This window comes from Vigna unguiculata, chromosome 2 (assembly GCF_037176805.1).
Source record: "Vigna unguiculata cultivar grain cowpea cultivar isolate G323 ecotype 2 chromosome 2, ASM3717680v1, whole genome shotgun sequence".
Classification (NCBI taxonomy): domain Eukaryota; kingdom Viridiplantae; phylum Streptophyta; class Magnoliopsida; order Fabales; family Fabaceae; genus Vigna; species Vigna unguiculata.
Genome location: NC_140793.1, coordinates 29,806,704 through 29,833,226, shown reverse-complemented (window position 1 = coordinate 29,833,226; position 26,523 = coordinate 29,806,704). Strand labels below are relative to the sequence as shown.

General features: G+C 32.6%; 3 protein-coding genes across 5 annotated transcripts in view; all 3 read right to left on the bottom strand.

Moving 5' to 3' along the window:
- Positions 1 to 1,593: 1,593 nt before the first annotated feature.
- Positions 1,594 to 3,302, bottom strand: LOC114173908 (WAT1-related protein At4g19185-like). Of its 2 annotated transcripts, XM_085669694.1 has the most exons (6): positions 3,240 to 3,302; positions 2,932 to 3,142; positions 2,660 to 2,722; positions 2,428 to 2,544; positions 1,929 to 2,214; positions 1,594 to 1,778 (listed from the first exon to the last, which is right to left on the bottom strand). In XM_085669694.1, the coding sequence occupies exons 2-6, from the start codon at positions 3,123 to 3,125 to the stop codon at positions 1,611 to 1,613; spliced, it is 828 nt and encodes a 275-aa protein (XP_085525820.1). In that variant the 5' UTR covers positions 3,126 to 3,142; positions 3,240 to 3,302; the 3' UTR covers positions 1,594 to 1,610. The 2 variants fall into 2 exon arrangements, with proteins under 2 accessions (XP_085525820.1, XP_085525819.1); XM_085669693.1 differs by lacking the exon at positions 3,240 to 3,302 and having other exon boundaries at positions 2,932 to 3,227.
- Positions 3,303 to 7,907: 4,605 nt separating this feature from the next.
- On the bottom strand, positions 7,908 to 11,625 carry LOC114173673 (WAT1-related protein At4g19185-like). Of its 2 annotated transcripts, none has more exons than XM_028058189.2 (7): positions 11,234 to 11,625; positions 10,083 to 10,145; positions 9,851 to 9,967; positions 9,426 to 9,687; positions 9,053 to 9,208; positions 8,525 to 8,676; positions 7,908 to 8,361 (listed from the first exon to the last, which is right to left on the bottom strand). In XM_028058189.2, the coding sequence occupies exons 1-7, from the start codon at positions 11,446 to 11,448 to the stop codon at positions 8,187 to 8,189; spliced, it is 1,140 nt and encodes a 379-aa protein (XP_027913990.1). In that variant the 5' UTR covers positions 11,449 to 11,625; the 3' UTR covers positions 7,908 to 8,186. The 2 variants fall into 2 exon arrangements, with proteins under 2 accessions (XP_027913990.1, XP_085526125.1); XM_085669999.1 differs by having other exon boundaries at positions 10,083 to 10,789; positions 11,234 to 11,399.
- Positions 11,626 to 18,780: 7,155 nt separating this feature from the next.
- LOC114173677 (oligomeric golgi complex subunit) overlaps positions 18,781 to 26,523 on the bottom strand; it is an 8,966-nt gene continuing 1,223 nt past the window's right edge. The window contains exons 3-11 of the mRNA XM_028058196.2: positions 23,917 to 24,064; positions 23,712 to 23,819; positions 22,689 to 22,756; positions 22,367 to 22,490; positions 21,948 to 22,094; positions 21,583 to 21,840; positions 21,214 to 21,498; positions 20,303 to 20,449; positions 18,781 to 19,462 (exon numbers count right to left, since the gene is read on the bottom strand). Of these exons, the coding sequence (XP_027913997.1) occupies positions 18,944 to 19,462; positions 20,303 to 20,449; positions 21,214 to 21,498; positions 21,583 to 21,840; positions 21,948 to 22,094; positions 22,367 to 22,490; positions 22,689 to 22,756; positions 23,712 to 23,819; positions 23,917 to 24,064 (1,804 nt within the window). The 3' untranslated portion in view covers positions 18,781 to 18,943. The remainder of the gene's footprint in view (positions 19,463 to 20,302; positions 20,450 to 21,213; positions 21,499 to 21,582; positions 21,841 to 21,947; positions 22,095 to 22,366; positions 22,491 to 22,688; positions 22,757 to 23,711; positions 23,820 to 23,916; positions 24,065 to 26,523) is intronic.

Here is a 26,523-nt window from a genome sequence, read left to right as displayed (position 1 = left end):
TAGTAATTTCTTTAATATTTTATTCAAAAATAAACTACAATATAAATTGTTAGTGATTTTTTTTTGTTTGTTTTTCAAGAATTACTCGGAGAAGGTGGACTTGTTGATTCAAGCACTAATTATAGTTAAATATTTATTTTTTTAAAATATTTTTGTAAATACCCGCGGGTACCCGTGGATACCCGCGGATATGAAAAAAATAGGCGGATACCCGATGAATATGAGTACGAGTACAGGGCAAATATTTATCCAGCGGGTAGGGTACGGGAGGAGCTACTACCCGTACTCTACCCGCCCCATTGACATCTCTAAGATCAACAATGTTTCAAGAAAAAATTAAATGGATTAGCTTTCTTACTTATTGAAAAAAAAATATTAAATGAAATTAATTATGACAATTTAATAAATAATTTTGCATAAAAAAAAGTTGAAAATAAATTTTAAATGAAAAGTCTCATTTTGTAATTTTACTTTAGGTCTAATGAACTTTTGAGTCATCCTCGATTAAATTGACTCTTTCTAGAAAAGTATAAGAATTTTATTAACTAAAAAATAATTAAATGAAAACATAGGCAAAAAATACTATTAAATCAATAAAAGAAGAGGAAAATTAATCAATAGTAAAAATAATTAAGGTTAAATATTTTTTTAATTTGTAAAATTTAATTGAAAATTAATATTTTTCTTTATTCTAAAAATTTTGACACTTTAAAATTGAATACATAGTCTTCTTGATCTAGTAGTATTAAATTTTTCTTACCATGTTAAAAAATATTTAAAAATTTTAAATTATTTAAGCTGTTTGACACGTTTTAATTTAAATGTTAATTTAAAACATTATTTACCTGTAAAAAACAAATTAACACAATTAAATTAAAAATATATATTTATACATAAATGAAATTTAAAAGTAGAAATATATTAAAATTTCACATTCAGACCAAACATATTTCATATAATTTTTTGTCGTGGACAATATGAAACAATTATATATTTGAAAATCAAAGAGTTGTAACTTATGGTTATAGTCATTGAAAGATTGTGAGTTTTTTATATATATATGACATTGTTTTTGCACATATAAGATATTTGACATCACTTTTACCTCAAAACCTTAAGGCAATAATATTATGGGTCTTTATTCTTATATAATGTTTAACTTTGTCTATTCTATCTATTGTAGAACTTTTGACTCACACTTAAACTATTCCTAACACACGGTGAAGTTAGAAAAATAATGCATCAATATGTTGAAGTGGTTGGAGAGTTATACCTTCCCAAGTAAATTGGAGTGCCAAGGAAAATTTGGGACAGGAGGGAAGAAAATAAAGGGTGAAGTGGAGTGTAAAGCGCAACCAAAGCTGGCCCCAAAATCTTAAGTATGTTTTAAGTTACCGAAAAAGTTTAATAACTTTCAATTAAATTTCTAATAAATTCTTTTATCAGTTCAATTCCGTTCTGTTAAATGATTATGTAATTGTTAAGTGGCTGACGTGATTCTTATCTTATCATGTTTGTTCAAGTTAGCAAGACAGAACTAGATAGGAGAAAGTAGTCGACCAAATATGATACTAATAAGAGTTCATGATATTGTAGATTGATTTAAAATTCTAATGACTCACGGCATATATAACAGCTACTATTTCTGATTGCGTCAAAATCCAGTCACTTGACTCATTAACCATGAATAATGATGCAATCGCCACCAATACAAATCCGAAGAAGAATGAATATGCTGTGACAGATAGATTTGCAGGATACACTTTTAATAATGGTGCCTGAAAATGGCAAATGACAATCTCACAGATATAAGCTACAACTAATCAGATTAAGCTATCAAAGTCTGAAAAGACCAAGTATAAGACTATACACAACTGGTGAAGTGAGACTAAACAGACTAAGCAAAAGTGTTACAAAGAATTAAACACCTGAATAGTTAGAAAAGCAGCCATGCAGATGCAGTTCCCTATCAAGAACATAACCCCAACTTGAAAATGGTCAAATCCAAGAACCACTAAACCATTGATTAACAAACCAGAAGACTCTGCTTGGCCTCTAGAGCTTAGTGTATCACCTGCAACATGCTCTATTTCCTCATCTCCTATCACAGCTGAACCACGAAAAAAAACCAGCAATACAGCACCTAAAACACAGATAAGAGTTCCTCCAACCTTTACCACACCTTCATATCTGAGCAAGTTCAGTCTTTCTATGCTGCAAGAATGAGTTTACTGAGTGACACATCAATTTTGGCCTGAAGTGCTTGAACATGCAAATTCATGAACATAAAATTTCTGTATTATAATATGCTTGTGCATTAGTGTATGTGTTCTAGTAAAAAGATGAATGAATGATCAATGAACAAATTTTATATATTAATACACACAATAACATACACAAGAAGAATTAGATAAGGGTGAAACTTACCCCATGATTACAGAAAACAGAAATGTAAAGACTGGAACGCTTGGCTGTACAGCAGCAGCATAAGTTGGATTAGTGTATTTTAAACCAATAAGAAACAAGAGCTGGTTACCAAACACCCTGACAATGAATCATGAAGAAAAAAAAAATACAAATTATGCATCAATAAAACGCTATCCCTCTCATATATATATCAGGAGAAAGGGAAACAAGTGCATATAGCAAGAAATCATACCCAGTCAATCCAAGAAAGAAGAATGATAGCAGTAGCCTCTTGGTAATGGGTGGTCTAGTCCGTCTATAGAACAGTATGGTATGAAATATATCAGCATAACATTCTTACTGTTTTATTGTCAAATTTAGAAAAAAAACTACCTTTTTTATGTCTTTTTGTTAAAAAGCTAACTTTTTTACTTTCCCTTTTTGTTCCTTTTTGTCTTTTTTATGAATTGATGAATATATAAATTTTTCCCCTATGTATGAAAGAGGGATGAGAAAAGGGCAAACCTTTCATGGAAGAAAGCAAGGGGAGCAAGAACAGTGAAAGCAAGGAAATCTCTGTAGAAGCAGAAAACTAATTGGTTGACTCCAACATTAAGGGCCACTTTGGTGATTACAGTGTAGCCACCATAGAATAGTGGCACAAGTGGCATGCACAAATGAGCCTTCCACGTGTCACCGATCACTGATACTGCTGCCATAGATTGTGTAGCTTCTTCTGCCATTACAGAATCTCAATCTCAGCAAGAAAGACAGAGAAAGCAAAACAAATCGTCAAAGAATGAAAGACAAGTAATATGTGGAGGACACTCTACCCAGCGTATATATATGCGCGTGTCTTTACGACTTTTAATCGTACCATGGATGTGCCGTTTTTTTATACATAAGATAAAGATGATATTATTGCAAAAAGTTGCAAAAGATTCATTTAAATTCGTTTCGAGACACAATAAATGTGTATATTTTAGTTTTAATGTTTCTATAAGATTAGTTGCAAGGTATCCAGTTTCGTCTCAATGTGTCTAAATGATATTCGCTTTTAATTTTGCATCTACTTATTACCCAAATTAGTTAATTTGCATCAATGTGGTCCCTTTTCGTTAACTCCTTTAAATAAGATAACGTTTGACTGAGTTGACCAGTTAAGTGAGAAAAAAATATTATGACGTGGCACGAGAGTAGTGTGTGATGTGGAACAGTGCAACATAAGAGAAAATTGAAAAGAAAAAAAGGCACGAATTGGGAACAGAATAGAATAGGGGTTTTCTGGAGTTAGGGTTTACGAAATTTGGATCATTTCATGCGTTGTGGACAAAATTGAAGGTGTAATTGACATCAAATTGGCAGCTATTTGGGATTGCAGGTGCACAAACCATTTGTTTTTGTCGTTGATTGCATTATTTGTTGTTGGAGTTTAGGGTTAGTGGTTGAATGTTGTGCGTGGTTTAATTTAATGGTGTTTTGGGTATTCTGAAGGAGATGGGTTATGCCAATGTGAAGGAGATGTGGTATTCCACCCACGACCCAGATACAGAACCAGGAGAAGAAACGCTGTGGTTATGTGACCCACACGAACAAGACGACCACGAATGGCTAAAACCATGCGACATTTCCCACTTCACTCGCCACCTTACCCCTGCAACAAATCAGCTTTCCGGCGAAAAATGAAGAAGAAGATGAAGATGGGAATGGGAAATTAGGGCTTTCTGAATGGGGACAATCAATTCAAATAGGGCATGACACGTTATCCACAAATTGCCACTGTACAATTATTTTCATCGACACGTATCCGTTCTGCAATGCCACATCACTGATTTGTTAACGGCGTTTCTGAAAACTTAACGGAATGGACCACATTGGTGCAAATTAACTAATTTGGGTGGGTACGTTGCAACTAATTATACCAAATTCCAAATTGTTACTTTTACCTTTATATAATTTTCGTACTGTTGCTTTTGATCTTTGCCATTTACTATAGTTAATAATAAAATATATCAATAAAATTTACGAGAAATATCTTAAATTAAGATAAAATTAAACTAGTTTTAAATGTATAATTCTTGTTTTTTGAGTCATCCTATTATTTATAAAAACAGCAATGCCTTTTTCATATGTGGTATTGAATAAAACAAGATTTTTAGTAATTGGTTATATAAGTAAAATAGATAAAGAATGACAAATTTATACAAAGGTTATACTTAGATGACATCTTGCAACACAGGGTAGGATATAACAACATAAGATTCCCTTTTTTTCTTATCTATTTTGAAAGTGTATGGAGTATTTTCTCATATAAACACTTAAGAGTGTGTAATATATACAAATTGAACCTCTTTTGACTTAAAAAATTCACAATAACATCTTTCAAGCATTAAATTTAAATGACAGAGGTTGAATTATTTATTTCTTTCAAAGATATCAACAAGGGTCATTTAAGCAAGAGATATGATATTTATTTTTTTTCTCCTATGGAACTAGTGTTACCAGCAATAGCGGACCATTGAAGGAACAACGGGAGCACGTTGCCTCCCAATTTTTTTTTTTAAATTTTTTTATTTTTTATATGAAAATTGTTTTTTTAATTATATATAAGAAATTTGATTTTTTTTGAAAATTTTAAATAATAAAAGTATATATTGAAAATCAATAAAAATTAAAATAGATATCTTTTTATTTATTTTATAAAATACACTAATAAATAATAAAGTATAACATTAAATTTAATAATAAATAAATAAATTTATTGAAATATTTTTTATTTTCTCTCTCACTATTTTTGAGTTTCTACTCACTTTAGGTTTTTACTTGTTTTTTTTTTCTTTTGTTTATGAAGAAAAAAAAATTGAACACAAATTCATTATTTTGTGCTCACATTTTTTGTACGCTTTCATACATTATTGAAGAAAAAATGTAATTTTTTTTCTCAATTGATAATAAAATATTAGTGTAGTAATTAATATTAATTTTTATCTTACGAGCATTTCATATATTCAATTTTATAAATATAAAAGAAAAAGTAATGCACCAAGTGTTTTTTCATAACTGGTTTTTAATTGTGATTTGATTATCATATTTTTTTTTATTAATATTGCAATTTTTATTTAGATTATGATAAATTATCTTTTAGTCTTTTTTTTAAACATAAGTATATTAATGAAGAAATAAAATAAGAAATTAATTATTTAGAAGTGATGAAATGGAAACCATTGTGAGGAAGAAAATAGAAAAAATCAATCTTTGACAAAAAATAGGAGAAAGTCAATCACAAATTGATTCTTTAATTTGTCTCGTCTTATTTTAACTTTTCTTGTTTTCACAGCTATAATAGAAAGATAATTTTTACAATGAAAATTATCACAACAAGATTGCAAAATAAAACGGATAATGAATTTCTTGCTGAAAATATGATTATTTACATTGAAAATAATATATAACTGAAAATTTTAATATTGATTCAATTATTAATTTAATAATGAGTTCAATAATCTGATATATCCATAATTAAGTATATCTTGGCTTCCTCACAAATATTGAGCAAGATCTACCACGGGTTACGAGTCCAGATTTTTTATTGAGTTTTTTAGTGTTGTCCTATGCTGAGCACTAAGCATACACTATGTTGGTATTTTAAACATTTTTTTAATATATTTTAAAATTTCAAAATCCGTGACCATCAAGATATTTTGAAGTCACATTAGAGCAACAACACAAAAAAAACCAACAAAGAATCCAAATTTTTAGTGTTACTCAAATGATAATATGATGAGTGAAGTGGGGAAGATTTTCCTTACTAGATGATATGTGTGAGATTGAGATGATCAAATGCATCATCTTCTTGTATCATGTACTAGTGTTGTATATAGTATGCAATTTATATTTTGGTTCTTTGTGGATATGATCATTATTGAAAATTTTCATATTATATGCTATTTTTCTTACAAATTTGTTAAAAAGTATTGTAAGAAAAGATTTTTTCTAAAAAATTTAATTAGCAAGTAATTCTTTTTGTGGGTAATTATTTCCTACAAAATTATAAAATTTAAAAGTTTTTTTTTTAAAAAGTATTTTATACAAAATATTTTACAAAAAGTTAGTAGAAATTTCTTGCAATTATTTTTTTATTCATGACAATATGTAAATATTTTCTACAAAATTTTTTTTAAAACAAAATTGACAAAAAATTATGGATTTTTTTAGTAGAGGTTACTCTTTAAATATGCACTATGATTATGACAATGACGTTTATGAGTATGTAATGAAAGATATATAAGAGCAGATTGTGACCGCAAATATCCTAGTATTAAATACATAACAGGTTAAGGAGATGAGATAAATGTGCTTTATGATCGTATGATTACTGTGAAAGTCTCACACTAAACGATGATAAGGTCAAATTAGAATATATAAATGGTTGTAAAACATAAATTGAAAAATTAAAGTTTTTTAACTTATAAGAAAATCTGTAATTTATATGTTAGGGATTTGTAATCGGTAATAGTAATCCAGAATAAGTTTTTAAATCTGAATTAAATGTGGAATTTTAGAAAATTATATTAATACATAGATATAGATAACTTAAGTGTACATTGAATGATTATAAATGAGGGGTCTAGAATTTAATGAGAAGTTATATTGATAGATCAAAATTATTTGTAGGTTACTTTTTATTTGATCAGATTATTAATGCTATAACATTAATTAATTTGTTATTTTGGATCTTAGTATTACATTAACATACTCATAATCTTTTCATTTAAGGAAGATATTTATAATCTAAGTCTAATATTTGACAAAATTGGAATTAAGTTGTATATTAATCATAGGTAGAGACTTAAAAGGGAAAATTTGATTATTTATTTTGATCCAACCTGAAATTCAGCTCATATTTGCAAATAGCTTTACAATATAAAGCCAATTCTATTCTATCTCTCACCTTTTTTCTTTACCCTCTTTCTTTTAAAAATTATTTTTTAAATTATTCTTTGCATTTTGAGAAGTAATTTTAGAAATGTAAAATGAAGTCAGAGTCTGAAAAGAAAAAAGAAAAGTGTAAATAGAATCTCCAGAAATCCAATTTTTGTGCATTCATTATTGATTTTGTGCCATATCTTATAAGATTTATATTTAAAGTTAAAATAAATTATTTTTAAATAGACATAACTTAAAATATAAAGTAGAGTTACAATACACAATATAGTGCAAAAATATTTAAAAATATTAAAAATAAGGCAAATTTGTCTTCTATTCATCTTTTATACTTTCATCTCTCTTACTTTCCTACGAAATTTTCTGTTGGATTTTTGTTGCTGTTCCTTTATTGTGTTCTTGTAATACATCGATTATCAATAATTTTGACGTTTTAAAATATATTAAAATATCAATATAATGTATTTTTAATGTTCAGCAGAGAATACTATTAAAAGAATTAGTTGAGAATCTGGACTCCTTTTCTACCCAGCAAATGAAAGGCTAATTAAAGCCGATGAAACAGAACAAAACATTCAATTACTTTTACACTGTAACGAAGAGTTATCTCAGAACTGTCGACAGTTAAATTTAACAGGACATAGAAATTGGGAAGATATAAACATCATATTACATTTCACATTCACAGTTTGTCCTCAAACAACATTTCACATTTACTATATAAAAAACAAGCATACCATTTAAAAGGATAACAAAAACAAATTCAAGAATCATGAGAAAACTTTCCACAAAGCATTGCTGATGAATAATGAATTTGCTGAGTTTGGCTTTGATGTTTACGCTGGAGGACCCTGAGTGTGACCACTCTGGCATTCACCTTTTTCATGAAGAAGTGGTTCAGAGATCCAAGAGCCATTTGGAGTAACTCCATCATAAGTTTCTTGTTTTTCTCTATAAGATGCCCAAGTAACTAAATATAGACCAGTAACGATGAAAGTTCCCCCTATGATGCTATCATCATGACATGGATCAAAAAACAAGAACAAGAACAAAAAGTAAGCTCCTAAAAAAAGTATTCTTTATACTCTTTCTTGTTTTAAGTATTACCCTTTAAAATTCATGAGTAGTTAGAAAAGAATGCATCAAATATGTTGAAGTGGAAGGAGAGCTATACCTTCCCAGGTAAATTGGAGTGCCAAGGAAAATTTGGGAAAGGATTGCAGAAAATGCAGGTTGAAGAGGATTGTATAGGGAAACCAAAGCTGGCCCCAAGATCTTAGTGCTCCATGAAATGATTCCATAGTTAAGAGCAGATGCAATAGTTCCCTGAACAAGTTTGTGCATGTTAATAAAGCATCAAATAATCCATTAGAAGGTGAATCAATTAAAAACTATGTAGGAACTCAACATTAAAGACTTTCAATCTTTTCATCCCTTAAAATAAAAATCATTCCTTGTTTAACTTCAGTAGTTTATATCCAGTGTCATATTACTTAAATACAACTTTCAGTAACACATTGATGTGATCTTAGACTTCTGTGCTACACTGCAAGTCATTTTTTCCCTCCATTTAACAACCATGCTTCACCAGCTAGAACAAATTTTTGAACATGAACATCACAGCAGAATTGGACCAAAGGATCGGAAATTACTAATAAGAGTTCATGAGAAGGAAAATTGAATTGAAATTCCAGTGACTCACAGCATATGCAACAGCTAGTATCTCTGATCGTGTCAAAATCCATTCAGTTGACTCGTTAACCATGAAAAATGATGCAATCACCAACAGTGCAACTCCAAAGAAGAATGAATATGCCGTGACAGATAGATTTGCAGGATACTTTTTCAATAATGGTGCCTGAAAATAATTAATGGCAATAACTTAAAGGGGCCAACACTCTCCCAAGTAAAATAACCAAAGATCACAATAAATCAGTTCACAAACTAAGTGATGTTAAAGATTGGTGTTTCTAGCAATAAGTAAATTCATCTGATAGAAAGTACAAAATGATTGGTTTAATGCAAAGAATTGAAAGAAACATGTGACAGCTTTGATGAATGTAACAAAAAGAAACCTGAAGGGCTAGATAAGCAGCCATGCAGATGCAGTTCCCTATCAAGAACACAACCCCAAGCTGAAAGCTATCTAATCCAATATCAATAGCAAAACGAGAACTGTTGCCACTTGGTTTAATTTGTGTAACTTGATCCATTTCGTTACCCCCTATCACAGCTGGACCACGATAGAAAACCATAAATATGGCTCCTGAAACACAGATAAGAGTTCCTCCAGCCTTTGCCCAACCTTCATATCTGAGCAAGTTCAGTTTTTCTATGCTGCAAGATTGAGTTTGTTAAGCATACGTTATTCTGTGTTCTGGACTCTGTGAACAATTTCATGAGTCTACAAATTTCTTTGCTAAAATGATCAATAAATAAATTTTATATATTGATATAGACATTTGAATACTGAGAAGAAATGGATAAGAGGGAAACTGACCCCATCATCAGAGTAAACATAAATGTAAACACTGGAATTGTTGGCTGTACAGCAGCAGCATAAGTTGGATTAGTATAACTTAAACCAAGAAGAAACAAAAGCTGGTTGCCAAATACCCTGATCATGAATCATGGAGAAAAAAAATATATATATTATGGTGCAACAAAACACTATATATACCATTCATATATCAGAAAAATAAGAAATAAGTGAATATAGCAAGAATTCTTACCCGGTGAATCCAAGAATTAAGAATGACATCAATAGCTTCTTGGTAAGGGGTGGTCTAGTTCGTCTACAGCCAGTATGGTAAAAAAGTACAATTAGGATACTCATATATCAGAAATAAAGAAAGTACTATCACAACACAACTCATAAGACAGCACACAAAAAAAGTTTCAGGTTAAAATTTCACTTCTAAAATTTGACTGTGTATTCAGTTAAATGCACAAAAACAGATCATCATAAGACAGGTCCCTGGAACCATTATCAGTAGACAAGTATAAGTAGAACATTTCTACAATTTTTGGATGATGATTATGAACCTCAAACAAATATAAGCCAATTGGCACAGGTAAATACCAAGAATGATCTAAATTAGCAGAAGGAAAAAGGTATCAGTATTCTACAGAGTACATTTTCATAAAATTAGTATCATGAACCAACTAGGTGTGTTTGAGAGCAAGATTCTGTGTGATTGACATTAAAAGTCAATTTCACCTATTTTAACCTTTAATCATACATATACATCTCTAGCATGAGATGGAAACTCAAGAATGATTTTAAATTACTACTCTAGCATGTCCTATCACGCAATTTGTGCTGAAATTAAACAATTAATTAGAAAAATGAGGGGTGCAAGATCTTACCATAAACCCTTTGGTCATAATTGCTCCAATAAGTAGTATTCATGAATCAACTATTTCCAAAAGCCTAGCCCTTTGGATAAAAACATACAATACATCTTTAACAATTACCAACATGCTACTGCGAAAATCAGAACATGAACGAAGGTGCAAAGGTGTTTAAGGTACAAAGAATTCTAAAAAATTGTCCAAATTTCTATCAATCAGTAAAAGTTGAGTCAAGATGCCAACGAGCAATTATTCATGTCTAAATGTGAAGGTAAAAAGGTAAAAAAAAAAAAAAAAACACTTTTATTGTTAACTGTCCTCTCAGTGTAAGGAATTTTTACACAGTTAACAAATCAGAAATTTCCGAACCCTGTTTCTTCAAATACTTTCTATAAGAAAATGAAAATCAATTTATTTTGAGATTGTGGAGAAAAGTTTTACACTCTCTCATAACATGCCAATCGGATTCTTTATCTCCCAACACAGCATAATCAGTAACAGTTGAAGGAGAAGGGGAAAAAGATCATGCCTTTCAAGAAAAAAAGCGAGAGTAGCAAGAATAGTGAAGGCAAGGAAATCCCTGTAGAAGCAGAAAACTAGTTGGTTGACCCCATCATTAAGGGCCACTTTTGTGATTACATGGTAGCCACCATAGAATGCCATCGACAGTGTCATGCTCGTATGAGCTTTCCACGATCTACCCCTCTCTGATACAACTCCCACTGATTCTAAATCTTCTGCCATTGCTGTATCTCAAATGGGGTTGAATGGAATGAGCAGAGAATGGAAGGAACACCAAATCTTATGCTTTCTTCCAGCTTCGAAAGCAATCTCACAAGAACAAATCAAAAAGTAGCAATCTTTAGGCTAAGCAGGGTTGAATGTTTGTTTTCATTTGAGTCAATTTTCTGGGTCTTTTCGTATGTGGTAGCTATAAATCTCAATCCTAATCAATGACGTGGATCCTAGGTGTATAATCTTAATCCATTATTAGTAATCACTGCACCCTCTGACAACTCATGTATAAAGTAATAGTCTCTTACTTTACATTAAGGATAATAAATGTCTAGTGCAATTTACGAATGGATATGTTACACTAATAAACAATCTAATCTAATCATAATGTTTAAGGGTATTAACGTTGAAAGAGAATGTTATACTAAACAAAAACATGTGAAGTGGAATAGTAGTACGAATATAGAACAATAACCGCAGGTTCCACCTTAATCATAATGAATCTTATTTTAATTATAGAAAATGTGTAAATTCACTCATATTTTACGAATTTAATCTCTAAAGCAGCCTATAGTGGTTGGAAGCAGAAAAAGTGTTAAAAAGTGTTAGTACTATGGTGCTTGATTTAGTCGCACAATGCTTAGAATAGTGAGATGTGGTTCTCTATTTTATTATATAAGAGACTTTATGTAAAGCTTTAAGATACACCAGAAATACAAATACTTCCTAGTGTAGTCGTGGACATAGGCATACACATTATACGCCGAACCACGTTAAATCCTCTGTGTCTATTTTTCTCTCTTTTACCATTTTTTTAGTATGCTCTGTGGTTGCAGCATTGTCTGATCTTCCATATCAGAAAAGATTTGGTTTCTATTTTTTCTTCTTGGGGATCTCAATTTAGAGAAGTAGTGAGAGCTTTGGTCAAAAGCCGCAGCAAGAGCTTTTGTAAAAGCAGCAAGAGCAATGGCATTGGAAGGAGGGAAGGTGAGGATTGAGAAGTTTGATGGCAGTGACTTCGGGTTCTGGAAGATGCAGATAGAGGACTACATGTATCAGAAGAAGTTGTATCTACCCTTAACAGGGCAGAAGCCAACTGACATGGAGCAGGCGGAATGGGATTTGTTAGATCGGCAGACACTTGGTGTGATCCGGTTGACATTAGCTAAGAATGTTGCGTTCAACATCATGAACGAGAACACAACCGTAGATTTGATGAAGACATTGTCAAATATGTATGAGAAGCCATCTGCAGCCAATAAAGTGTATTTGATTCGCATACTAGTCAACCTAAAAATGGGTGAAGGTAACTCGATTACTAATCATATTAGTGAATTCAATACAATTATTGCGCAATTGACATCAGTGCAGATAACATTTGATGATGAGGTGAAAGCATTAATTTTATTATCATCTCTTCCGAAAAGTTGGAGTGCAACTGTTACTGCAGTTAGTAATTCTACAAGTAATAGTAAGTTGAAGCTTGATAACATCCGTGACTTGATCTTAAGCGAAGATGTTCGCAGGAAAAGTTCAGGGGAATCTTCCAGTTCTAGTTCAGCATTGAGTACTGAAACTAAAGGAAGAAGTAGCCAGAAAGGTCGTAATCAAGGCCGAGGCAGATCAAAGTCTAGAGAGAAATCAAAACCAAAATTTCGGAATGATATCACTTGTTGGAATTGTCAGAAAAGGGGTTATTTTACAAATCAATGTAAGGCTCCAAGGAAGAACAACAACAACAACAAGAGGCAAGATAGTGATCAATCAGCAAATGCAGCAACTGATGAAATTGAAGATGCACTATTATGTAGTCTAGATAATTCTATTGACTCATGGATTATGGACTCAGGTGCGTCATTTCATACTACACCTTCCTTAGAATTATTATCTAACTATGTTCCAAGAAAGTTTTGGAAGGTCTACCTTATAGATGGAAAATCTCTTAATATTATAGGAAGAGGTGATATCAATATCAGAACCTCTAATGGAAGTGTGTGGACTTTGAACAATGTCAGACATATTCCTGCCTTAAAGAGAAACTTAATATCTATAGGGCAGTTGGATAATGAAGGTCATTACACCACCTTTGGAGATGGACACTGGAAAGTAATGAAAGGTAATTTTGTTGTTGCTCGTGGAAAGAAGCGAGGATCTCTTTACATGATTGCAGATGAGGATATGATATCAGTTGTAGAAGTTGGCAACAGTTCCTCTTTGTGGCATCAGAGGCTTGGGCATATGAGTGAGAAAGGAATGAAGCTCATGGTCTCAAAAGGTAAAATACCTAACTTGAAGCATGTTGATGTTGGACCTTGCGAACATTGTATCTTTGGAAAGCAGAAAAAGGTTAGCTTCTCCAAAACAAGTAAGTCGTCTAAAGTTGAAAGAGTAGCACCAATGCATACAGATGTTTGGGGGCCAGCTCTAGTGAAATCTCTTGGAGGTTCACAATATCACGTAACCTTCATTGATGACTCTACAAGAAATGTATGGGTTTATTTTCTTAAAAATAAATCTGATGTGTTTTCTGTATTTGAAAGGTGGAAGCAGGAGGTTGAGACTCAAACAGGTTTAAAGATTAAATGTTTGAAGTCTGATAATGGTGGAGAATATGATAGTAATCAATTCAAGGAGTTTTATTCAGAGAATGGGATCAGAATGATCAAGACGGTTCCAGGAACAGCAGAACAAAACGATGTGGCAGAAAGAATGAGCAGAACCTTGAATGAGAGAGCAAGATGTATGAGAATCCAGTCAGGATTACCCAAGGTATTTTGGGCAGATGCAATAAGCACAACAACCTATCTCATAAATAGAGGACCATCAGTTCCTTTAGGCTATCAGTTACCTGAAGAAGTATGGTCTGGAAATGAGGTAAACCTTTCACATCTGAAAGTTTTTGGTTGTGCTTCATATATTTTGTTGAACTCTAATAGTAGAGATAAATTGGACCCTAAGGCAAAGCGATGCTATTTCATTGGCTATGGATCTAACATGTATGGCTACAGGTTTTGGGATGACCAAAATAAGAAAATTATCAGAAGTAAAAATGTTACTTTTAATGAAAACATGTTCTATAAGGACAGGACTGCAGAATTTGCAAATGCAAATAAAAAACCAGAGCAGGTATCATTAGAAGAAATTTCAGAAAGTGATGTAGCCAACAGAAGGCAGAATACAGAAGTAGAGCCTGAGTCAGAGTTTGGGTCAAAACCTGAACATATAGTAGAGTCAGTAACTCCTGAATTACCGACTAGAAGGTCTAGCAGAACAATTGTAGCACCACAAAGGTACTCCCCTTCATTGCATTACTTGTTGTTGACTGATGTTGGTGAGCTAGAGCATTTTGCTGAGGCTATGCAGGGAGGTGAATTTATTAAGTGGGAGCTAGCAATGGAAGATGAGATAAAGTCTCTTCAGAAGAATAAGACATGGTCTTTAACCAAACTTCCAGAAGGAAAGAAAGTTTTGCAAAACAGGTGGGTCTATCGGTTAAAAGAAGAACCAGATGGCAGCAAACGATATAAGGCCAGACTCGTAGTGAAAGGGTTCCAACAGAGAGAAGGAAATTAACTTCACAAAAATTTTCTCTCCTGTTGTCAAGATGACTACCATAAGAGTTATCTTGAGTATAGTAGCTGCAGAAAATCTTCATCTGGAGCAGTTAGATGTGAAAACTGCATTCCTACATGGAGATCTTGAGGAAAAAATCTTTATGGCACAACCAAAACGTTTTGAAGTACAAGGCAAAGAGAATCTTGTATGCAAGCTTCATAAAAGTTTGTATGGCTTGAAACAAGCACCGCGACAATGGTATAAGAAGTTTAATGAATTTATGAGAAACTCAGGATTTCACAGATGTGAAGAAGATCATTGTTGTTACGTGAAGAAATATGTTGATAGTTATATCATTCTTGCCTTGTATGTTGATGACATGTTGATTGTTGGTGCTAATATGACAGATATTGACAGGTTGAAGAAACAATTGTCAGAAAATTTTGAAATGAAGGATCTTGGTCCAGCCAAGCAAATTCTTGGTATGAGAATTTCCAGGGATAGATCTAAAGGTATTCTAAACTTATCTCAGGAAAAATATATAGAAAAATTGCTTAGCAGGTTCAATGTTGGAAATGCTAAAACCAGGAATACACCTTTTGGGAACTCACTTAAAGTTCTCAAAAAGGCAATATTCTCAGACAGAGGAAGAAGAAAATCACATGTCTAAAGTGCCATATGCATTTGCAGTAGGGAGCTTGATGTATGCTATGGTTTGCACCAGACCTGATATAGCACATGCAGTGGGAGTTGTGACCAGGTTTCTATCCAATCCCGGAAAGGAGCATTGGGAAGGCGTGAAGTGGATATTGAGATATTTGAAGGGCACTTCAAAGATGCATTTGTCCTTTAAAAGAAGTAATCTCACTTTACAGGGGTTTTCTGATGCAGATTTGGGAGGTGATTTGGATGGTAGAAAGAGCACAACAAGTTATATTTTTATGTTGGGTGGCACAGCTATCAGTTGGAAGTCCAAACTTCAAGGAAGAGTCTCTCTTTCAACCACTGAAGTTGAATATATAGCTATCTCAAAAACAAAAAAAGAGATGATATGGTTGAAGAATCTTCTAAAAGAATTAGGAAAAGGGCAAGATGAACCTTCATTGTTCAGTGACAGTCAAAATGCCATTTGTCTTGCTAAAAATCCAATTCTTCACTCCAGATGCAAACACATTGAATTGAAGTATCATTTTATCAGAAACTTGATAAATGATGGAGATTTGATTTTGTTGAAGATTCCAGGTGCAGAGAATCCAGCTGATATGTTGACCAAGACTGTCACAACAACTAAGTTGAGGTTTTGCATTGCCTCAACTGGCCTTCGAGAAAATTGATGATGCAGGCACTACACTAGGTGGTAATGTAATCAAACCCCAAGTGGGAGAATTGTTAGTATTATGGTACTTGATTTAGTCTCACATCGCTTAGAATAGTGAGATGTGGTTCTCTATTTTACTATATAAGAGACTCTATGTAAAGCTTTAAGATACACTAGAAATACAAATACTTCCTAGTGTAGTCGTGGACATAGACATACACATTATACGCCGAACCACGTTAAATCCTCTGTGTCTATTTGTTTCTCTTTTATTCTTTCTTTTATTGCCTTGTTCCTAACAAAAAGACAAAAAAAAAATATGGTGTTATTAAGCAGACAAAAATGTGATGTAAGGAACCAAGAGATTGTTGTGAGCTTCTTTTAGATTTTCACGAATCTTAATAAGTCACTCTTTTTAGATTAAATTGAAGAAATTTTACATTTAATTTTTTGTTATTTTTTATTTATTTTTTAACTCCAACGAGTTTAATTATAAAATCCTAAGAATTAAAAGTATAATATAAAAACAGAGATATTGATAAAGAGTTATTTTTAATTATGTAAAGGTTCACTCACTATTTCGGAATTAAATTAATAATTGGCTTTATTTTATTTAAACAAATTTTAATAAACAATTAACGGTATGACAAGACGTGTACCTTCCGACATCCTTATCCGAATGTGGGGATGTGTCAGATGTAGGGCAAAGTAGTGTCTTTTTTTAGAACAATGCGAATGTGATGTGCAAACCTAAGATATATACAATAAGAGTTTTCTATAAAAAAATATTTTTCAATAAAAATACAGTTTTTACGAATTTTAAAATGTTCTTAAACAAATATTTTTTCGGTTTTAAAAGATTCATATTTATAAACTATATTAAAGCAATCTTTTATCGATATTAGTTTCGTTAAAAAACCTTTCATTTAGAATGTCCTAATACACAAAATTCAAGAATAAGAAATTGAAATTTATAGGAAAGCAAAAATAATGAAGTTAAATAAAATATAAATTAAAGAGAAAAATATATAGATATATAACAACTTGTATTTATCTATTCCTAATTAAATAAAAAATATAAAAAAACCTTTTAAAATTGTTTGATACGGGAGATGTATTTTATAAAAATTAAGTTATATAAAATTAAATGAATGCATATATAAAAGTAAAAAACAAGGCTATTTTATTCTTTAAAAAAATAAATAAAAAACACCTCTTCGTTCGCAATTTATTTCTGAAGTAATAGAGTTTAACAATGAATCTTGAACTTTTGTTTTACGTTTTCTTACTTTATTGGAAAAGATTGTGTATAGAAGGTTTTAATTTGTAGTCCAAAGAAAAAGCAAAGAAATTTGCATTTACTTTTCTTCAGAATAAATTTGGCCAAACATCAGCCTTTGACTAACAATATAATAGAAATGACAACCACATTTGTCGGCCAAATTTTTCAATGTAATCTTTCTTATGAAATTAGGATACTTACGTGATCATTAAAATTACAGGTGTTTAAGGATGTGTTTGAATTTGGAAAAGAGTGTGAGAATGAATTTGAATAAATTTAAATGGATGAATATGGGTAAAGGATATTATTGGGTAACACTAAAGGATTTTTTTCTTCAATGATTGTCGCACATGTTTCTTTTAGATTAACCCATTTCTGAATGGATTTTTTCAGTACACATAATCCGAAATCTATTGTAAAAAAAAAAAAAAAAACATCTTGCATTGATGTTTTGACTTTTGGATTCTCTGTTGCTGAAATACTCGACAACGAGTTTTTCAATCCATATATATCCTACACTATTCTAGCACATCTATTTCGAAACGCATTTTAAAATTGTTCATTCCAGAATATGAAATATGTACTCCAAATTAAGCATTTTAGAATACAAATATACTTTTTGAAATATGTATTTCAAAATGTGAAATATGTATTGTGAATTAGACTTTCTAGAACACATTAATTACTTTCCAAAACACCTACCCAAAATTTGAAATATATACTTTAGATTAGACATTCCAAAAAATCCAAAACATGTTCCGCATCAAGGAATCTAAAAGGTGTTTTGAAATTACCAGAACATGACATAAATATACACCTCCCGTTTCCAAACTACATAATCCAAAAATGTTAAGAATTGAGCGAGCAATTGGGGAATTTTCTGAACTAGCCAATCCAGAAGGTAAAACGAAAACAGATTACTTACAACAATGATACAATGATTTGACAAAATGAAAAGTTTTTGAAGAAAAAAAAAATCACAAAACGATGCTCGACAGCAGAAGGCGTCAATGGGGAGTAGTTGCAGTGTGGGTGTTGCAATGAAGGGGTGGAACGAACAAGAGAGGAAAACTAATATGAGCGTTGGAGAAGAATCAGGGTGTATATTCAGTTACAACTAACGGATATTTTAGTCTTTTTAAGTAAAACCCCTAACTTTTATAAGAAAGTATTGTGCTAAGGGAAGTTTATAACACGGAAAGTTCATTCAATGAAATTATATTCATCAACAACAATACTCAAAGGCTAATAGTAGATTACAGAATGATTTAATAGAAGAGCAGTAGAATCCAAAATGAGATACAAGAGTTTATATACGTAATTAGCAAATAAAGGAAGCAAAACAAAACTTATATTCCTAATATAGTTCTTATCTGATCAGGAGGATGCCTTGCCAACGCCCTGGGGTCCGGATAACCATTTTTGGGATCCATAATAGCCTTATAAATAAGCTCGTAAGCTTCGGCCAATGACCTGGCCACGCCAATAGAAGCTTCAGAACGCAATCTTGGATCCTGCATCTGCTCAAATTCCGGCAGGGAACTTTCACTTCCCAAAATAAGGCCGAACAGAGCTTTCAAACACTCCGAAAGAATGGTTGGACCAGTGTCCTCCCTCTCAGCCAATGGGGTACCCACTTCGTTCTCCCCTTCCTTGTGGATTGAATTCTGCAAGAGAGGCATCTTTTCTGACAAATTACATCTTCTCAGGATTGCTTCGGCTTCTTTTTCCACAAGAACGCGCAAGTGATTATCAATCATTGCTCCGAGTCTATTCACGTAATCAGCGACAGCCTCGTATCCAGATAGAGGTTGTTGAATAGCACACAAGCAGTTAATGAGAAAGATTTTTGAAGGAGTTTCACTAGTCTGCAACACATGGCACGAGTTAATGCAAATGTCGCACAGAAACAAAAAGATATTCTACTGCATAGAACTTCCACAAGGAACTTAAATTTCTTTTTTTATTAAGATATATATGTTTAAGTTCGCCCATATTCCTTTCACACACCTGGAATAACGGAGTATGGAACTATATTTGTTGGTCCACAAGAATATACACTTACAACATAATTTCCAGTAAATTTACATATTACTTCAATTTTGTTGGTCCACAAGATCACTTAGAACATAATTTCCAGTAAAGTTACATATACTTCAATTTCAGGTTTTAGATTCCAAGTAAAGTTTTCATTCAATTGCTCGTAGCACTGATGTTAAAAGGATGTGTAGACAGACTCATGCACCAACATGGCAAATGAAAAGCACATGCAGACGCAAAAAACTGCAGATCATTGGGATTTATATTCTCTTACTAAAGAGTATACTAAGGAGACTGATTGAGAAATATAAATATATTCAAGTGTTTCTATTTACTTACAAAAGTATTACATGACATCTGCATTTTCAATACGAAATTTACTTTCTTTTCCACTGAATACTCTCCGCTTTTGTTTTCTTAATTAGTGCCCAATAGCATTCTCTCTCTCTCTCTCTCTCTCTCTCTCTCTCTATATATATATATATATATATATATATATATATATATATTAAAATGCGGAGGAATAAAGTTTATAACAAAAGCAGAAGTTTGTTAAAGTGAAAAACTACACTAAAATCCTACAAGCAGCAATCTGCAAAACACAAAAGAGAAGGGAAAATTAAGTTAAAATGTAAAAAAAAGACAAAAAGAAAGGAGCAAGAACGGACCAGTGAGGATGAAGAAGAGCTACTATTTGACAAGATTGCATCCACTGATGATTTAGTATGTTGATTAGAATCAGAACTCGTCCTACTCCTCCTTGATGAATGGCTGACTACTTTTGACTTGTGTGCATCCGCTGCTTGTTCACACATCTGCAACAAATAGGAAGCTAAAGCTTTGATCTCCAATGGTTTATTAAATAAACAGCCAATGGAAAATGAATAACCATAATCTAGATCTCTTTTCAAATTGGAATGTTTTACTGTGGGTAACAAAGGGAAAACAAACCTAGCGTACTCCTATAACACAATATCAAATACGATTCTTATCACTCTAAAGCCAAAATAGTACAAGGGTCTACAACAAGGGCCTATTGTTAAGACAGTTGCTAAATATAAAGATGCCAACTTGGTTCAACTTTCAAAAGACACAATTGCTTATTTTTGTCAACTTTCTATGATAACTGAAACAATTGGCGTGATTATTTCTCCGAAAATTAAGCTTTACTAGACATGTAAAGAATTCCTAAAAGTATAACCCAAAATCAAATACCAAAATTACAGAAAAAAAAAATCCTAAATAGTAACTAGATAACTAACTAGCAATCTAACCTATAGCCATTTAAGACATCCTTGGCAGTAGAATTTAGCTCACAAGAGCCCCGAAGAAAATTCTGAAGTTCATATAGAAAAGATAAAACGTTGGAATCCAAGGGCAGCACTTCTATATCTGAATTTTACGCCAGCTAACTGTGTCATGTATATAGCTAAAATGTCAAGCACAATGTAAGTGACCATTTTATGTTAAGGTCAAATTTTATAGCAATATTTACAAATTCACATTTTTTTCCTTTCATGTTACACAGAACGATTATGCTATAAATTATCAACTGGAGGTAACAGATTTAGAAGCATACCTGAATTATTGGATCCAGTATAGCAGATACAACTGGACCAAAAGCAGGTTTCTGACCAGAAGCAGGAACCATCACGCTGTTGTAGGTGTCAATTATTTCAAGAAGTACAGATACCCCTTCCCTCACTGCTGGTGGTGGGGAAAGATCAACAGCTACAAGGGGGGGATACCGCAAAAGCTTTTCCCCTCGAACTTTCAAAATATCAAAACATGTTTTCTGAGCAGCATCTTTCAGTGCCCATAGTGTATTACAAAGTGCAGTTTCTCGCCCAAGTAAATCTGCGATCTATAAGATCATGAAAATTCATAAATATATAAATATATGGGATAACCAAAATCAAGAAAAAAGGATGAAGATGAGACAACTCACAGTATAGCAATAAAATTCAAGTGTATTACTGAGTTTGTAGGATACTATAAGACTTGGTTGAGACTGCAAAACTTGTTCAACTCTCAATTTAAATGGTCTACATACTCCTTCAAAAATTCTATCAAGAACAAACATCAAGTCAGATTCTGTCTTCCCGGATCCATTCTCAGTGTTGTTGGCGAATTGCTTTGATCCAGAATCAACAATAGCATCTGGATCAAGTAACACAGCTACAAGTTCTCGTTCAGATGCCAAGGCCTGCATACATACAAAAAACCATATGATGATGAACAAATAAGTCATGGCAGAATAATAGCATTCGGAAGAGGCTTCAAGCATTCATGCACAAGCCTTTCATGTCATACCTGATGCAACCAGCCTAGCATATCACCAACATATCGTAGTGGGTCATGAGCATGAACTTCAATTGGTCGAGGCAATCCACCAGGTCCTCCACGCGTAAGAGCACTTATAAATCTTCTAAATAATGCATTGTGTCTCATATTGGCAACCTGCAAAATTAGCAAAACAGTAATTTCTGATGCACAAGCTAAGGAGTCCAAGTTTCCATATTTAGAGAATAAGAATAATATTCTTTATCTGTTATTATGATGTGAGGTCCACGAGCAACTTTTTATAATTAATACCAGTAGATGATGCAACACAACATGTTTCAGAATGCAAAATATCTCATTACTAATATGGAAGATGGCAAATTTGAAATCCTAAGAAAAACAAGACTTATCAATTTAGACCCAGTCCATTAAATCAATGACAGAATTACCTCTTCTGCACAATATTTGAAAAGGACAGATCTTTCCCTGAGGTAACGCACAGCTGTTTTCAGAAGCTCGCTAACTTCCGGATTGTCAGTGTCCCCCAATTTTCTACATTCGGCCTGAACCCACCTAGAAATGAAAATTATAAGTAGTTATATATATATAATAAATCTAGTTGATCTCAGTACAAAGAAACAAACATCTATCCTTGACATCTATATCAACAATACAGAGATTAAAATTCATACTTCATACTCGTAGTAACTCAGATAAAATACAATTCATGTTCTAGTCTGGCCATATGAGCTGAACTAGATGAATCTTCACCTGCATAGGCGTTCATAAGCTCCTTCTTGATAAACAGCCATCATATCCATCAACTCTAAACCAGCACGCTGCAATGAAATTCCTTAATTTAATAAAAGTGTAAATTACTTTTAAACGAATAAAGTAGCAGCTAAGTATGGGGCAAACCTGCCAGAAAAAAAAAAAAAACAATATAAAGTGAAAATTTTCACAGAAAAGTAAACAGCGCACAATGACATTAAGAAATAGAAAGACCTAGTTGCTTTTTATAACTCACAGATATACAAATATTAAGTTGTCAGTGAATAAAATTTATCTAATTCTATTTAATTATAGAACATCTTACTGTCCATTTTGAGTTGTCAATAATGGGAATCTTTGGAACTCATACAGCCAGAACTAGAGTTGATACTTCAAATAAACGAATGAGAATACAGAGATCATGCATCCAAGAAACTTTCATTTTTGTCTCAAAGATTTGCACCAACTTGTTTGTGCCACTATTTTGAATATCTCCATAACTTTTCAAATTTTGAGATTTAACATAAATATTTTCCACATTCATCCTTGTAGCGCTATAACTAGCTTTGCAGCACAGTGAGCTAGATAAATATAATCACTCAGTCAACGAGAGGAAATATTGCATGAGACAATGACTAGCATTCCAAATTAAACTCAAATTATATACGCAATTTGGATTCAGAATTCAGATTGCCAACAGCAGGTTCAGTATTGCACAAAAACACATAACATAGGGGGATAGAGATGACAAGAAGATTATGTTAGGAACCAAGAATTGAAAAGAGCAAGAAAAGAAAGTTGTTATTGAATAGAATGAAAAGAACAAGAAATAGGAGAGCACTCTCTCCTTCAAGGGCTTCCCTTTCACAAAGAGCTAAAGCTCAATCTACAAAAATTCACCTCCTTCCACCCTCTCCTCTCCTTCTTTCCTATTTATATCTAACTAACACCTCAAGAAACTAACTCACGAATATTCTAACTATCTTAACTGATATCTCTTCTCTGTGTATCCAAACAGATTACCTGATGATGTGTCCTTAGCAATACTTTGCAATTGGCATGAATCTCTTGGACGTGAGATAATGCCTTGAAAAAGTTTTCATTCAGCTCCTCTTCTCTAAGTGCGTTTATCTACAGATAATCGACAACTAATTGTAAGCATTATTATGATACATGTATTTCATTTAATTCACAAAGCCATAGTTCAAAATTAAACATTTGTCTAAACCTCTTCAGGGGAGAGCTGATAGTCGCGTAAGAAACATGCCACAATCTCTTGTCGCTGTGTTGTAGTTTCAAGCTCCTGTTTGAGCCTCTCTGTCGTACTGATAATGTCAGTAGTGCTAGCACTACAACTATTCAAAGCCTTTGCTATCCTGTAAGAATAAAACCTCAAATTTTATCAGTACCAAAAATAAGAATTTATTCTATTGGAAAGGACAAAGAGACAGTTCCAATTTTCAAATATAAAACTGATATGTTAAAATCCTAACCCAAACAAATTGGTATAGCACCAAACAGACATGACTCGCAAGCTAGTTATTATGGTGCTGCACTGCTAAACCAAAATTGAGAATGACAAGCTAATTCAATACGGAATACAAAATTAAATTTGTTGATCACAAACCATATGCGTCTCTAATATGCTTGCAAACCATATGCGTCTCTAATATGCTTGCAAACCATATGCGTCTCTAATATGCTTGCTAGCCTGGAACTGCCTTCCTTGTATAATAATTTAGCAAACTTTTTACCCAAATCACCCACTTAAATCCCAACAACTTCATATCAAGTGATAGGAAACATTATAAATTAAAACCAGACCTCTAGACACACACCACAGCACTGAGCAACATATTTTGTTACTAATTATAGCTACTTTTTAATTATTTTCTGCATGTGGAGCATAAAATGTGTCCGAGTTATAAAACTATAGAAATCAGTGATTAATAATGTTATAACACGTCACGACCCAACAAAACTGTCTCCTCCTGGCTGCATCATTCTCACTTACAATATACCTGCCAGACTATGGTTGTGTTCCTTTGAGCGGATTCTTAAAATTCGTTGATTTGCGCGGACGGATTGTAAACCATTTTTGTGTTCTTATGACATGATTTGAGCATATAAGCAACAACGGATTTGCAAGGTAACTCCCAAATTCCATCTCCTCATTTTTGCGAAGATTTGCATGGATAAAGGATACATTTACCATTATATCCTCGTCATGTCTGACCTTGCTACATTCACGTAACCCACTCCTTTTGCTTTTCTGGCCATGCACAGGTAAGATTCCTGAGCTACGAGTGAGCACTATCCCTGTGTGTGGTGGCCATCATCGTCCAGGTGAGTAATGGTTGTCATGGTGATGGTGTAAGTGAAGAAGCAAGCCCAACCATGGGGAGAATCAGTTTCACAACCGATTCTGGTGTGCATTCAAAGGAGCCAACATCGGTTACCTAACCAATTACGTGCATCGAAAAAAGGCTTTGGAGAATCGGTTATGTAACCGATTCTCCAAAACCTTTTTTCGAGTGTGTGGTGTCATGTTGTTTGATAGTGGGATGATGGTGGTTCATGGGCAGTGTACATGGTTCTGAGTTGGTTATTTCTAAGCATTTCATGGATGTTGCAGGGTCATTGCGATGAAGGTGATAGCTAGAGGTGTGGTGCAGCCATTTCACAGTAGTTCTTGGTGTGTGCTTGTTAGTGTATGGTTATTGTATTTTGGGTTCACTTTATAGTGGATCTAATTTTTGGAAATTTCTTATGTAAGTGGTAGATATTCCTAAGTATTTCTGTGGCTGCAAGTGGTGTAGGTGGCTGCAATTGATGTAGGTGAACCTTCGTAATTGTATAATTCTTCAAGAGGTAAGTTGCTTTTATTTGTATCATGAAGAAAATCGTTATAATAATTCATGTTTCTGCATTTTTTTTTATTATGTGTATAATGTATGCTAGAATAACTTCCACAGTAATTTTTAAAATTGATAACTTCTACAGTAATTTTTATAACCAAAATAAAGATTGGATGTCAACATATTTTCAACATGAGAACTAAATAATAAGTAAATCTTGAAATTTCACTCATAAAAATAATTCTCATACAAACCATACTTCATTGTTTATTTATTTATTAATATTTATTAAATAACACTTTAAAATTTAATATATTTAAATCATCCAAAATTCATTTCATTTTACTTTTACAATCAAGGGTAATACAGTAATCTTCAAATTCTATCTATTATAACTTTTTTTATCTATCATGTCAGTCAACTCACTTATAAACTTTCACAAAATTCATCCACAAATTCATTCACTTTGCCCTCTCCATCCACCCAAAGGAACACACATATCCATCCATTCACATCCATCTAAATTCATCCTCACACTCTCCTCCAAATCCATCTCCCCAAAGAAACACACCCTAAGGTCATCTTTTAGCAAAACATGCTTATCATGTAGGCATGACAAATAAACTTGCATCAGACCTATCTCAATTATAGGGGGGGATCCCCTCATTAACCGGACATGGGTACGGGTAATCTCAAAATTTTAAATCAGGTAAGGAGACGGAGATAAATATGTACATATCCTTGTCCCCATTTCCATTTTAAATTACTAAAACACCCTTAGTTTATTAGATAACCTATAAAACTTATTTTCACTATTCTATTTGATAATCTGTTTTCTTTCATTTCAAAAATCATTCTTATGCTACACAATTCTTCATTAGCTCTCTCAACCGTTCAACTCATTTTATATCCATCAAGTTCACTTCAACCTCTAAGGTATTTTCTCTCTCAACATTTGCAAAAGTAACAAAAGTTGC

Excerpts from the sequence above, each read along its gene's own strand:
- LOC114173908 (XM_085669693.1), bottom strand. The coding sequence starts at position 3,149 with ATGGCAGAAGAAGCTACACAATCTATGGCAGCAGTATCAGTGATCGGT. Across the intron at positions 2,215-2,427 it reads CTGTTTTCTGTAATCATGGG|CATAGAAAGACTGAACTTGC; the intron begins GTAAGTTTCACC and ends TCATTCTTGCAG. Across the intron at positions 1,779-1,928 it reads CTGCTTTTCTAACTATTCAG|GCACCATTATTAAAAGTGTA; the intron begins GTGTTTAATTCT and ends TGCCATTTTCAG.
- LOC114173673 (XM_028058189.2), bottom strand. The coding sequence starts at position 11,448 with ATGGCAGAAGATTTAGAATCAGTGGGAGTTGTATCAGAGAGGGGTAGA. Across the intron at positions 9,209-9,425 it reads CTGCTTATCTAGCCCTTCAG|GCACCATTATTGAAAAAGTA; the intron begins GTTTCTTTTTGT and ends AATTATTTTCAG. Across the intron at positions 8,362-8,524 it reads ACTCCAATTTACCTGGGAAG|CATCATAGGGGGAACTTTCA; the intron begins GTATAGCTCTCC and ends TCATGATGATAG.